The 13601-nt window shown below is 43.7% G+C and overlaps 1 protein-coding gene across 3 annotated transcripts in view; it reads right to left on the bottom strand.

Moving 5' to 3' along the window:
* The window catches only part of SUSD1 (sushi domain containing 1), a 110446-nt gene that overhangs the window by 31051 nt on the left and 65794 nt on the right, over window positions 1-13601 (bottom strand). For 2 of the 3 annotated variants that reach the window (XM_066367430.1, XM_066367431.1), the window contains one exon: window positions 10316-10508. The exons of the other annotated variant lie outside the window; for it this stretch is intronic. In XM_066367430.1, coding sequence (XP_066223527.1) covers window positions 10316-10508 — 193 coding nt within the window. The remainder of the gene's footprint in view (window positions 1-10315; window positions 10509-13601) is intronic. 3 annotated transcript variants of the gene reach the window in all.

Genomic DNA, 13601 nt, shown 5'->3' with positions numbered 1-13601 from the left:
CCATAGATTGCTTTCTCATATGTGCCTTGACTGGGGGGGGGGGGGTCCAGCCAAGCAAATGACCCCTTGCTCAAGCCAGCGACCATGAAGTCATGTCTACGATCCCACACTCAAGCCAGTAACCCAGTGCTCAAGCTGGTGAGCCTGCGCTCAAGCCTGATGAGCCCACACTCAAGCAGGTGACCTCAAGGTTTTTCCCCAGCATCCCAGGCCGATGCTCTATCTGCTGTATCATCACTTGGTCAGGCTACATGAAGATTTAAAAAACATTTTTTCCCCCTGAAGGATATAAAAGAGAACAATAAAGAGAGAAATGCCACACCCATGAATGAGAAGACTCACAAGTAAAGACATCAATTCTCCCCAATTAATCTACAAATGAAAGGTACTTCCAATGAACCTTCTTGAAATGTGGTAAGTTTACACATTTATTTGATGACTCTTTAGAAAGTTCTTAACCATGTACCAGGCATGCGTTAGGGGCTAAGAATAATGGGGTGAACAAAGTCCCTGTACCTAATGGAATTCATTCTAGTGAGAAAGGCAGAAAGTAAACAAAAATAAATAAATAAAAATATCATCTTGTGTGCTGGGAAAGACTAGGAAGAAAAGCACCATACTAGGCTGGGAAGAAAGGCCAGGGAAGGCCCTCTGTGGAGGTGACAGGTGAGCAGAGACCTGAAGCAGGTGAGTAGTGAGTGAGCGAGCCGCCATGAATGGAAAAGGAAGGGCCACACAGAAGGCTCCAAGGTCAAAGTCCCAGAAGCTGGAATCAGCTCAGCACATTCAAAAGCCATTACTGCTAAATTCCTTTGGGACAATACAAGAGAGCAGCAAGGGGAAAAAATTAAAATTAAAACATTGGAAGAGGACAAAACCAGGTATCAGTACCTATGTCTAAAGCTACATGGTGTTTCTCAACTTTTTTCATTATAGCCCCACAAGGAGACTTTTTTAAACAGCCTTTCTGTGGTATTAAAATTTTATAAAGGATAAAAATTAGGGAGCAAAGATGTCTGAAAATTATGTTTCTTATGTATTATGTGTACGCTGTGTTTCACATCTAAAAAGAATAATACCATTTTTTTTTGCCCCTCAACAAATATTTGCCCCCTTGGGGGTCATTTTTGCCACCCTAGGAATACTATCACCCCTCATGAAGAATGCTAGAGTAATTAAACAGTTTGAAACTAGCAAAAGGAATAAACAAAATAAATAGATGGATGAAACAGAGTAGAACCAGAATCAATCCATCTACGCATGGAAATTTTTACACAGTGAAAGTTCAAATCAGTGGAAAATAAATTGCATCAGGAAATAGTTCTCCATAGAGATAAGCTAATATTAGACTCCTACATAGTGTCATGTATGCACACATAACATTACAGTAGTGGTGGGTCTGCAAGTCCTTCTGCTCACTGGTTATATTCACTTCGGTCAGACACTGACTCTCACACTAGGTCCCCTTGTATCCATTCAAGGGGCTTACAGTTTGAACCACAAGCACAGTGAATGAGTTCACTGGGGAGAAAAGGGTCCCAACAGAGGACAGCTCATCCTGAGTCCCTCCCCGCCCTGCTCCCTGATCCTTTGTTACAGAAAGTCCATGCCCAGTCTCTTACACACATATTTCTTCTCTGGTTCATTCCTGATGGTCACTCTACCTTCTCTGTCTCTTCTCTCTCCACCCAGAAGGCCAATCTAATCCAGAATCCTGGAGTTGCAAAAACAGACCTGCAAGAATGCCTCACAGAAGAGGAAATGAGGCTCTTCGTGCATCAAATTCTTTGAAACTTTATTTCTGCTTCATGAATGTGGGCGAGCCGGTCCCGGGGAAGTCAGCCATTACTGCCTCTGTGCTCCCTTCGTGCCCCGAAACTACCTCAATTACCTTGTGCACATTGTATTACTGTTGGTCCTGGTCTAGCACCCCACTGAACTGAGAGCTCCTTGAGGGGAGACACTAGATCTTCATCTTTGTACGCCTAGAGTCCAGGACGGTGGCAAGCACGGCATTCCTGGTCATTTAAATGTAAACAATTAGCAATGAGGGGAAGGCTAAGCAATGGATACCATATTAACTCAACAGAGTACATGTGCTCTGAGTAAGACATGGTTTCTGCTCTTAATATGTATTTCATCTAGGACAGGACTTACACCCTGTGTCAGGGTAACAAAAAATACAAGGGAGTACATAACAAATGCCGTAAGGTGAATTTAGGTCATAGTTAACATTTAATAGACGCTTATTGTATGCTAAGTATTGTGCTAGTCCTCCATAACCTGTTTAGTCTCCCAACAAACCCCATAATGTAGGTGTTGTAATTCCCACTTTTCCAGTTAAGGCAATTTATAACACAGGAACTAACTTGCCAAAGGCACCGAGAAAGCACATACAGATCTGAGATTTGAATTTAGATAACCCTGATTCCAAGTTAAGTATGCCAAACTATCTGTACTTTCTCCTGAAATAGAATACGGGAATTCAAATAGAAAGTTACTTTTAGCTGGGGAGACTGTGCAGGAAGAGACAAAGAAAATATAGAAACTGCAGAAAAGAGAAGGGACTCCAAGTGGAATAAGTAGCATGAGCAAAAATACGGAGGTGGTGAAGTTAGCACTTAAGAATTTATTATAGAGTTCTAATTTTTTTAGAAAAATGGTGGGCCCTTAAATCCAAATCTCTCCACAGAATCTCTGACATATTCTTCAGATCCACAAGGAGAGCAAATAAAACAACATAAAACCAATGTTGTCATCACCTGACCAGGCGGTGGCGCAGTGAATAGAGCATCGTGCTGGGATGCAGAGGACCCAGGTTCAAAACCCCAAAACGAGGTCCCTGACTTGAGTGTGGGATCATAAACATAACCCCATGGTTGCTGCCTTGAGCCCAAAGGTCGCTGGCTTGAGCAAGGGGTCACTCATTCTGCTGTAGCCCCCCAGTCAAGGCACATAAGAGAAAGCAATCGATGAACAATTAAGGAGCTACAATGAAGAATTGATGCTTCTCATCTCTCTCTTCCTATCTGTCTGTCCCTGTCTGTCTCTCTCTCTGTCACACAAAAACAACAACAAAAAAACAATGCTGTCATCATAAATGGAAGACAAGGAATATGACAAACTTTAAATTACTTTTTGTTAGTAAAATACACCAAATTCCAGTACAGCTCTCCCTCACTCATTCTAAAGAGCAAGAGGGTTCTAGAAGAGCCGTGCAGAAGAGAGGAGAGAAACAAAGGAGCCGGAGTGAACTGGACGCTTCGCTCCCAGAGAGAAATTCTGCCCTCACTGTTGAAGGACTGAAAGAGACCTGGTCTATCAGAGTGCTGATGACAAGTAAAGGAGGCAAAGTCCACGGGGCTCCAGGCGGCGGTGTGACAAAGACGCTGCTTCTGGGAAAGAGGGCTAAAAGGAAGGACTTGGCTTCTTTGGGAGACTCAGTGGTGATGGAAAAAAGGAGCAAGGGGGGAGTGCAAGATCCAACAAGGCAAAAGAGAACCCCCAAATAGAATAACACACAATTCATTCCCACCCTCACCAAAAAACAAAAATATTCTCTAAAGAAACTGCACTTCATTCAACGACAGAAGAGGGCACTCTTCACCTAAAAATCTTTATTTATTTATTGAATTGACTGGGTTAAGAGTTTCAAGTGTGCAACTCAACAAAACATCATCTGCACACTGCACTGTGCGCCCAGCACCCCAAGCAAAGTCTCTGTCTGTCCCCATCCCCCTCTGCCCACTTCCACTACCCCTCCCCCACGCTGTTCCCTCTGGCTCTCACCACACTGTTGTCTGTTAATCTAGAAATCTTATGAATCCTCCTAAATTACCAATTCTGTCTATGAAATTAATAAACATTAAAAGAAAAAATTATAATCAAAACATTTCAGCTTGTGAGAAACTCCACAATGTTTAAGGAAAAAAAACCCACAAACTAGAAAAATGTGTAACCCAATAAATCAAAGTAAATATCCCCCCAAAAGCATTGGAGGTATGAAGAAAACACCTTGAGTCAGAAACTCAATAACTAAGAACAGAAATGGACAAAAAATCAGGAAGGAAAAAAAAAGTGATTGAATTCAAGAAAGAAACAAAAGGAAAAGATAAATTCCTATCAGAAATAAAGTAAAAATGTCATGGTGCCCAAAGAAGGACAGATTAGGATGAAAACATAATAAGGGTACTGAAGAAATGCAGAAAAACAACCAAAAAAGAATTAAAATGAGACTAAGAAGTAGTAAAAACAAAAAAATTAAATAGTGGTTGAAATGAAATATAGACAAAAATTTAATGTGTGTAATTTAAAAGTCTCCAAAGAAGAAAAGCATTGAAACAGTTAACATTTAAACCTATAACCCAAGATAGCTTTTTAATAAATTATTATTATTAAGTGAGAGGTGGGGAGACAGAGAGAAAGACTCCCACATGCGCCCTGACCAGGATCCATCTGGCAAGCTCCCTAACAGGTGATGCTGCCCATGTGGGGCTGCTGCTCTGTTGCTCAGCAACCGAGCTATTTTTGCACCTGAGGCAAGGCCATGGTGCCATCCTCAGTGTCCGGGGCCAACTCGCTTGAACCATTTGAGCCATGGCTGCAGGAGGGGAAGAGAGAAAGAGAGAGAGAGAGAGAAGGAAGAGGGGGAGGAGCAGAGAAGCAGATGGTCGCTTCTCCTGTGTGCCCTGACCGGGAATTGAACTCAGGACTTCCACACACCAGGCTGATGCTCTATGCCAGTGGTAGTCAACCTGGTCCCTACCGCCCACTAGTGGGCATTCTAGCTTTCACGGTGGGTGGTAGCAGAGCTACCAAAGTATAAATAAAAAGATAGATTTAACTATAGTAAATTGTTTTATAAAGATTTATTCTGCCAAACTTAGCAAAAATCCAACGTAAAGTACTTGGTAAGTGATTATTATTATTATATGCTTTAACTTGCTGTAACTCTGCTTTATAAATTTTATAAAGTAAAGTTACTTCCCTACTTTATAAACCACCATTACTGGGGAACCGGTGGGCGGTTAGAAAATGTTACTACTAACAGAGATACAGAAGTGGGCGGTAGGTATGAAAAGGTTGACTGCCCCTGCTCTATGTGAAGCCAACTGGTGAGGGCCTATCCCAGATAACCTTACAAAAACTAGAAATATAAATACTGATAAGGCCTAACCAGACACTTGAGGAAGCTCACCAGAATAATTACTCCAAATAAAAATATTAGACTTTAAAGATAAAGAAAAATCCTCAGCATCTCTACTCGAATAAATAAGAGCCAAAGGTGAAAAAAATTAGGCTACATCAGACTTCTCAAAAGCTAAGTAAAAGCAAGGTAATAATAGAAATGAATTTTAAGGAAACTCAAATCAAGACAGTATGAACGGGGTGGGGGGAGGGGAGGGGCCCAAAGAAAACCAGATAGAAGGTGACGGAAGACAATTTGACCTTGGGTGAGGGGTATCAACATAATCAAATGTCAAAATAATCTGGAGATGTTTTCTCTGAACATATGTACCCTGATTTATCAATGTCACTGCATTAAAATTAATAATAAAAAAATGTAAAAAAAAACAACAGTATGAACCAAGATTTTTATATTGGGCCCAGCCATCTTTCAAGTTTCAAGGCCACAGAGGAGTTTTAAACATGCAAGAGCTCAGGGAACACTGGACCCTTGAGCAGTATATTGGAAGATGAGCTTTATCCAAGAGCTAACAAGGTAACCAAGCAGTAACTATCTGATATAGTAAATCATAAATTTAACACTAAAATAAAGGTAGGGCAAGTTAGAATAAAAAATATAAATGGCATGTGTTCTAATAAAATAAAAATAAAGCGACTAAAAAATGGGAGGAGAAGGGATAGAAAAAAAAAGAAAACAGAATAGACCAATTTGACTGTTACATAGTCAATACTGTAAATGGAAGGTAAATGGAAGGTAAACTATGCCTTTGCCTTTGAAAACTGACAACCCAGGTGGTGAAAAGTTATAAAAGAAAACAGGAGACAGGGCACTTTAAAAAGGTAAAAAGGTAATCATTAGAAAATATATATATATAAACATGCCAATAAATCAATAAAATTAATTAATAAAACAGCAATGAAAAGACATCAGATAGAGAGGCACAGAAAATGCAACAAGCTAATGACTTGTAAGAGAAGCAGGCAGATTTCAGACATAACTCTTCCACCACAGAATAGTTATATTTATCATTTTATGGGAAAATATCATATTGGCCCAGATCAAGAAAACATGACAGAGTGACCTGTGGCGATGCAGTGGACGAAGTGTTGACCTAGAATGCTGAGGTCACTGGTTCGAAATCTCGGGCTTGCCTGGTCAAGGCACATAAGGGAGTTGATGCTTCCTGCTCCTTCCTCCCTTCTCTCTCTCCTTCCTCTCTAAGATGAATAAATAAAATCTTTAAAAGAAAAAGAAAACAAAGGGTGCGTCTTACACACGGGGAAATATGGCATATGAAGGAGGATCCGGGGACTATAACAATTGATCCAGCCCAGGTCTGGGTTATAGGTTGAGTGGAATAGAAATAAATCTCTCCTAACAAGAGTGAAAGTGGGCAGGATTTATCTGAACACTGGATGGCTGTGGCAGATTGAGAACTCTCTGGCATCATCCTTTCCCTCTGGAGAGCTCACCAGCAGAATTCAAAGTAATATGTTAAGAGAACAAAAATCTAAGTGTAAAAACGAAAAGCAAAGCTAGGGAAGGAAAGGACTAAGATCTAGCAAAAGGTATGAGCCAGACCTGGGAATAGAGGAAAAACAGAAACAAAGGGGACTGACGTTTGCAAGCTGCAAGCTCAGCTGGGCCCACCGGATCAGCAGGAACACTCGAAGGAAGTGCACCGAGGGTGTCTTATCTCTCCGAGCAGAAAAGGAAACAGTGGCAGGAAGGGATGCTCCAGTTCCCATCAAGAAGCAGGGGCGCTTCAAGTCTTAGAAATGCAGTTCTAAGGAAAGGTGGGGCTTGGGTGAAAGAAACCACTAACCTAGGGCACTTCCTGGACCTCATTAGACCAGTGAAACTTAACAGCAGCTCAAGGATCAGCTGAGAGTAATTCTCCAGGGGAGACAAACATGAAACCTCCTAACCAGGAAGCAGGACTCAGAGGCAAGACAGTCAATGACAGGAGCCCAAGACGTCTGTTCAGAGCTAGAATAATCCCTGGGATCCTTCTGGGAATAAAGAAACTCAGAGGAAAGAGCGGAAAGCTGGGATCGTGATGGGGCATGCGAGATGATCCATGTCCCGTGAAGAGCTTCCCACTATTGCTGCTGCTATATTGTGGGTACCCTGCCCACAGAGAAAGGAGGCTCTGTCACTTAAAGAGATAGACTCTAGAGTCTTTAGCAATGGCAGAGGGTGAGTAGAAACAGGGCTCAAAGGAGAAAAGAAAATGAAAAGGTTCTAAAGACTTCGGATGGGCACCAAGAAATATCTGGGGCCACCCTTGCAAAGTTCAAAAATTTCCAAGGGAAGTGAATTTCCCTCTTCCCAAAATATATGGGAAGTCAGGCGTCAGACTGAATCCAAAAAGCCTCACTAGAAGAGATTATTTCCTGACTGGGGTTTAAATTCACAGGTGGTGGGCTGGTAACTTACAGAGGCTGAACTTCCACAATGCTACATTGTTACCCTCACTACTGGTAATTTGGGGTCCACAGGGCAAAGGTGAAGGTAACAATGGACTTACTTTCTGAACTTGATACCATGGGCCCCTGGCTATACTCAAGCTAGAGTTTAGACCTCATCTCCTACCACCCTTCCAGCTCCATCTGCTCCAGCCACACTGGCTTCACTGGTGTTCCTAAAACAGGCCCAGGACATGCCTGTCCCAAGACCTTGTTGCTTGGCGAGTCCCCGAACCCCTGTACGAGGCCTACTCCCTCACTTCCTTCAGACCTATGCTTAAATTCACTTTATTATAGAGGTCTTTCCTGACCATCAACTGTCATTCCCTTTGCCGTGTTTTGCAATTCATCTTAACTCTAAGTCCCACCGAACCTGTATTTCCTTACGCGTGTATCTCTTCCCGGACCCCCTGACTGCAACCCCATGATAGCTGGGACCACTTTAGTGCTGCTCCACTGTGAGCTCTTAGTACTTGCCTGACACACAGTAGGCAAGAAATAAACACTTATTAAATGAACACATTTATATATCCATGGCATTTGAAGTTTTTGCTCATGGTCCAAGGTTGACAAAAGCAAGGCGGGTCTGGACTGACTATGCATTAGGTTCTAGAAACAATTTTGACTTTTTTTTTTTTTTTTTTTGTATTTTTCTGAAGCTGGAAATGGGGAGAGACAGTCAGACAGACTCCCGCATGCACCCGACCGGGATCCACCCGGCATGCCCACCAGGGGCGATGCTCTGCCCACCAGGGGGGCGATGCTCTGCCCCTCTGGGGCGTCGCTCTGTTGCGACCAGAGCCACTCTAGCACCTGGGGCAGAGGCCAAGGAGCCATCCCCAGCACCTGGGCCATCTTTGTTCCAATGGAGCTTCGGCTGCGGGAGGGGAAGAGAGAGACACAGAGGAAGGAGAGGGGAAGGGGTGGAGAAGCAGATGGGCGCTTCTCCTGTGTGCCCTGGCCAGGAATCGAACGTGGGACTTCTGCATGCCAGGCTGACGCTCTACCACTGTGCCAAACGGCCAGGGCCTTGACTTTTCTTTTTAATAACTGAATATTTAGGGAGAAGCAATAGATGTGCTGATTAAGAATGAAGGCCCTGGGCCCTGACCGGGTAGCTCAGCTAGTTAGAGTGTTGTCTCCGTATGTCAAGGTTGTGGGTTCGACCCCCAGTCAGGGCACATAGAAGAATCAACCAATGAATGCATGAATAGGTGGAATAACAAATCAATGTTTCTCTTTCTCTCTCCCTTCTTCTGTCTCTAGAGTCAATTGAAAGAAAGAAAAAGAGAGAGAGAGAGAAAGAAAGAGAAAGAAAGAAAAAGAGAGAAAGAAAGAAAGAGAAAGAAAGAAAAAGAGAGAAAGAGAAAGACGGAGGGCCTTGGAGCCAGACTGCCTGTGTTCAAATCCCACTTGCACATCTCACTAAGCATGTGACCCCGGGCCGGTTGCTTAACTTCTCTGAGCCTCGTGATCCTGCTCTGTAAAATGACAGGAGTGGCAAGGCCTCCGGCAGGTTTGGTAGGTTTGAACAGACCCGAGGACTGCACTTTGAAAAGGGCCTGGCATGTATTTAGTTCTCAATAAACATAGCTGTGATTGTCATTGTCACTGTTACGTGCTGGGAACTGTTCTAAATGTTTCACTTGTATTATGGCATGGAATGACTAATTAGAAGCTAACTGAGGCCCAGGAGCAAGGACATATGTAATCCATTGGCTGTTTCTAAAAATTGAGGTGAAATTTACACTTTCAAGTGTACAGGGTGAGGCAAAAATAGATATACAGTTGTTTGTATGGAAGATAATACAATGATTAATAAATAACACAAGACTAAACTCTGTGTTTTGTGTTCTGACAACAGTAAGCCGACTTCCTCCCTGCCCTGTGCAAGGCAGTTACATTCAGGACATTGACGGTGTTGAGCAAGCACCACATGATTCTGCTTTTTCTTCTGAGAGCAACGGTGAGTAGAGAGAGAGGCCTCAGAAAGGCAGGAGCAGGGCCCGCCCTCTTCTGCTGTTTGCCTTCCAAGGGAGCAGCTTCTCCATCTGCTTGGCTACAAATTGACCCATGGAACCCACTGGATTAAAGAACAAAAGAAACTGTAGAGACGTCTGTGTCCCTTCCCACTAGGGCGGGCTGTGGAGTGGATAGAGCTGGCTTCTCCGTGGCTTCCTCGCAAGGCCACAGGGCCTTTCTAAGGAACCCGAGCTTCATGGGGCCTCTGCACTCTGTCGGGTTCATGTGCTCACACGTGGTCTGCCCAGTGGGCTCTCCATCCTGCCAGTGCTGACACAACGCACTCACGTTTCTGATCGCCTGGAAGTAGGTCCCCGTGGTCCATAAAGACCACCCCGAGGGCTCAGCTGTCTTAAGTTTGGGGTGAGAGATAAGAGGCTTGACAGTTCTCTTAATCCATCTCTACCGGGGCCTCTGAGTAAAGCAGTCCGTTCTCGGTCTGCGTCTTTATGAGCCAGGACCCCCGTGGAAAAGGAGAGAGGTGGTAAGTTTCAGGCACCCTGAACTCCAGTCAAAGTTAGAACTAGAACTCACGTCTCTTGACTCCCAGACTAGCATTCTTTATGCCCCACATTGTACAGTTCTCACATTTCACTCACGGTCCTGAGATACAAAACAGAACGGCATGCACACCCACCTGCCGGTGCAGTTGTTATCATGATTTGCACTGAGCACTGCTCACGACATCCCAGCAGGGTGATGTTCACTGTGTAATCAGTAGCCGGGTGCAGGTCTAAGCACACTACCGAAGCTCGTTCCCCCGTTGTAAAGTTAAATGATACTGCATGGTAAAAATCCGTCTGATACCACCTTTGACCCAGAATTTTAAACTGTCATGAGATCAAAAGAAAGTGTTATATTAAATTTTCTGTGGGCTTAAAGATATCTAGACTATAAGCAAAATACAGTTAAGGCAAGAAGGGTCCTCCGATTTGTCCTCACCCACTTAGAATTATGTTTAATACAATAGCAAGCTACACTGGGGAAGGACTTGACCAAGCTAGCCTACTTACTCCCTGCAACTTCCTCCTCAAACAGCTGCAGACTAAGCTTCAAAGGCAGAACTTCATCTCAGATGAACAAAATGTTGGGCGATTCTAAGGTAATCCCTCAATGCCCACCCAGGGAAGGAGATTGTACTGGAGCTACTGGGAAAACTTACTTTAAATTATTGTCATTTCTAAGGAATCCACAGATAAGCTTCATAGAAGTGTTTTTAACTTTATGAGAATTGCCTGAACCTGTGGTGGCGCAGTGGATAAAGCGCTGACCTGGAACACTGAGGTCACTGGTTCGAAACCCTGGGCTTGCCTGGTCAAGGCACATATAGGAGTTGATGCTTCCTGCTCCTCCCCCTACCTCTCACTCCCCTCTCTAAAAATGAATAAATTAAAAACAAAACTTTATGAGAATTACTCCAAATTATGCATTCAAAGCAACCGTGCGATGGCACCTCACTAATTCTTTTCTAGGTGAGCACTGCTACAGAGCTTTCAGTCTGTGGAGTCATCACGTACCCTGTTAACTCAGTCACGCTCTATCCACCGCCAACGCATGTTACAGATATGAGAGAGGGATTTATATGGGGAAATAGATGTGAAGGTCCTAGAAGCCATATGATCAGCCCTTGATCCATCAGTGTGTTTACCTGGATGTCCATGTGTTTACTGTTTCTTTTGATGCTCATGTCATTGGCTATCCCACCCCCTATCTCTCTTCATCACTGTCATTATTCCAGTCATCGAAGACCCTGACACAGGACTCGCTGGGAGATTCCTATCTCCCTCAATTCCTAGCATTCTCTTGGGTAATGTAAAGGTCCTTAGACACAAGCCATCAAAGCCTGGCCTCAGTACCTACAGCTCAATGCTATGAAGTTCTTCCACTTAACCGTAGTGACTCAGATCCACAGCCACATCCTAGACTGTGTCAACATCAGAGTTGCTCCACCAAGATCTCGCAATCCCCTATTTTTCTAAACTGCTCACTCCAGATAGATACAATCACTCTCAAGAAACCCCCCAAAAGGCCCTGGCTGGCTCAGTGGTGGAGTGTCGGCCTGGCATGTGGAAGTCCAGGGTTCGATTCCCAGCCAGGGCACAGGGGAGAAGTGCCCATCTGCTTCTCCACCCTTTCCCCTCTCTTTTCTCTCTCTCTCTCTCTCTCTCTCTCTCTCTCCCCCTCCTGCAGCCAAAGCTCCGTTGGAGCAAAGTTGGCCCGGGCACTGAGGACGGCTCCATGGCCTCCACCTCAGGTGCTAGAATGGATCAGGCTGCAACAGAGCAACGCCCCAGATGGACAGAGCACCGCCCCGTGATGGGCATGCTGGGTGGATCCTGGTCCAGCACAAACTGGAGTCTGTCTCTGTGCCTCACCACTTCTCACTACAGAAAAATACAAAAAAAAAAGAAACTCCTCAAGATTTCCTCACTCAAGATTTCCTACCAATATTCTCCCGCCTCCATCCTCGCCTTCCCTGCCTATCTCAGATACCATTTTCTATCACATCAACCATTCTCCTCTACAATACCCTCAATGCCGTTGACCCTTTGTTCTCGATTCCACTTAGTCTAACAAAACTCAGAACACTGGGTCAAGCCAAATGGTTGACTTCCCCATTTCTACATTCAGGCCGCTGGCACCTGCTGGAGAAAATCTCACCACGATGTAGGCTGTGTTACTACAGTCAGTCTCATCCTGAACTCCATGTAGTTTAGTCTATAAACAACAACAACAACAACAATACTTTCTAGTTATACACTTTGAATCACACTGTGTGCCCTATTTTACAATATAGTCATCAATTCATTCTACAAGTAGAGCTCCTATTACTTGCCAGCCAGAGTATACAGTGGTGGATATAAAATGTCAAATAAGGTCCTAACTTAAGAAACTCACAAATAAGTACATAGGCAAATGAAACACCCAGAGATAAGTGTGATATTACGTGAGGAGCATCCCAAAGGGATACCTCACCCTCCTCTTCAGGGATCAGGGAAGAATTCACCATCTTAATTGCAGACTAAAGGAGAAATTAGCATTAACCTGGAGGGTTGTGGATGAAAAAGGTAAGAGTAGGAAAAGCTATTCGGATAGCAGAAACAGCGTTCTTGACGGGTGGGCAGGAGCTAGCCAGGTGGGGTCGGGGAGGGAGGGTCGAGAATTGCAGGAAGGAGGGTCACAGAGGTGAAGACACAGGTGAAAGAGAGTGCAAGTAGCTTATCAGGGAGCCCAGAGATTACAGAATAGATGAGGCCTGAAGAAATAGATTAGGCGTCTCAGTGTGGAGACAGTTAAGGAAATCAAGAGATTGGGGTTAGATGCCCAAAGAGGTGTATAGGATGTAAAGAAACAGGCAAAGCACAACCTGAGGGTAATTAGATTTAAGGGACAGGCAGAAGAAAGGGATCTTATGAAGCAGACTGAGCGGGGTCAAACCAACAAGAGAAGAGGAGAGGAGTAACTGGGCAACAGCAGCAAATGCTGTCCAGTGCGAAGCAGACCATTATTTCACATCTGCGTAGTGTCCTATCAGATGAAGGTATGATTATTTACTTAACCCAATTCCTATTGATGAAGAACATTTGTTTCCAATTTCCTCTATTATAAACAATGACTCAGAGAACAGCTTAATTTTTCTGTACATGAACGAACAATTCATTACGGTACACTTCAAAATGTTTATAGATAGATTCTAACAATAACAAATAACTGTGCCAGAGAAGTTATGCCAATTCAAGTGCCCAACAGCTGTGTGTAACATTACTCTCTCCAAGTTTATAAAAGAGTCATGGTATCTCATGGTTTACATTTTTTTTTTCTCAAGCTAGTGAGACTTAACGTGTTCACATATATTGTAGCAATAGGTAAATTCCCTTTTGCAAACTGCCTTTGAACTTTCAGTTTTTTCTGGATTTGTTAAG

The sequence above is a fragment of the Saccopteryx leptura genome, chromosome 2, assembly GCF_036850995.1.
Source record: "Saccopteryx leptura isolate mSacLep1 chromosome 2, mSacLep1_pri_phased_curated, whole genome shotgun sequence".
Taxonomy (NCBI): domain Eukaryota; kingdom Metazoa; phylum Chordata; class Mammalia; order Chiroptera; family Emballonuridae; genus Saccopteryx; species Saccopteryx leptura.
Note: the sequence above shows the minus strand (reverse complement) of the source record. Positions and strands in the feature narration are given on the sequence as shown.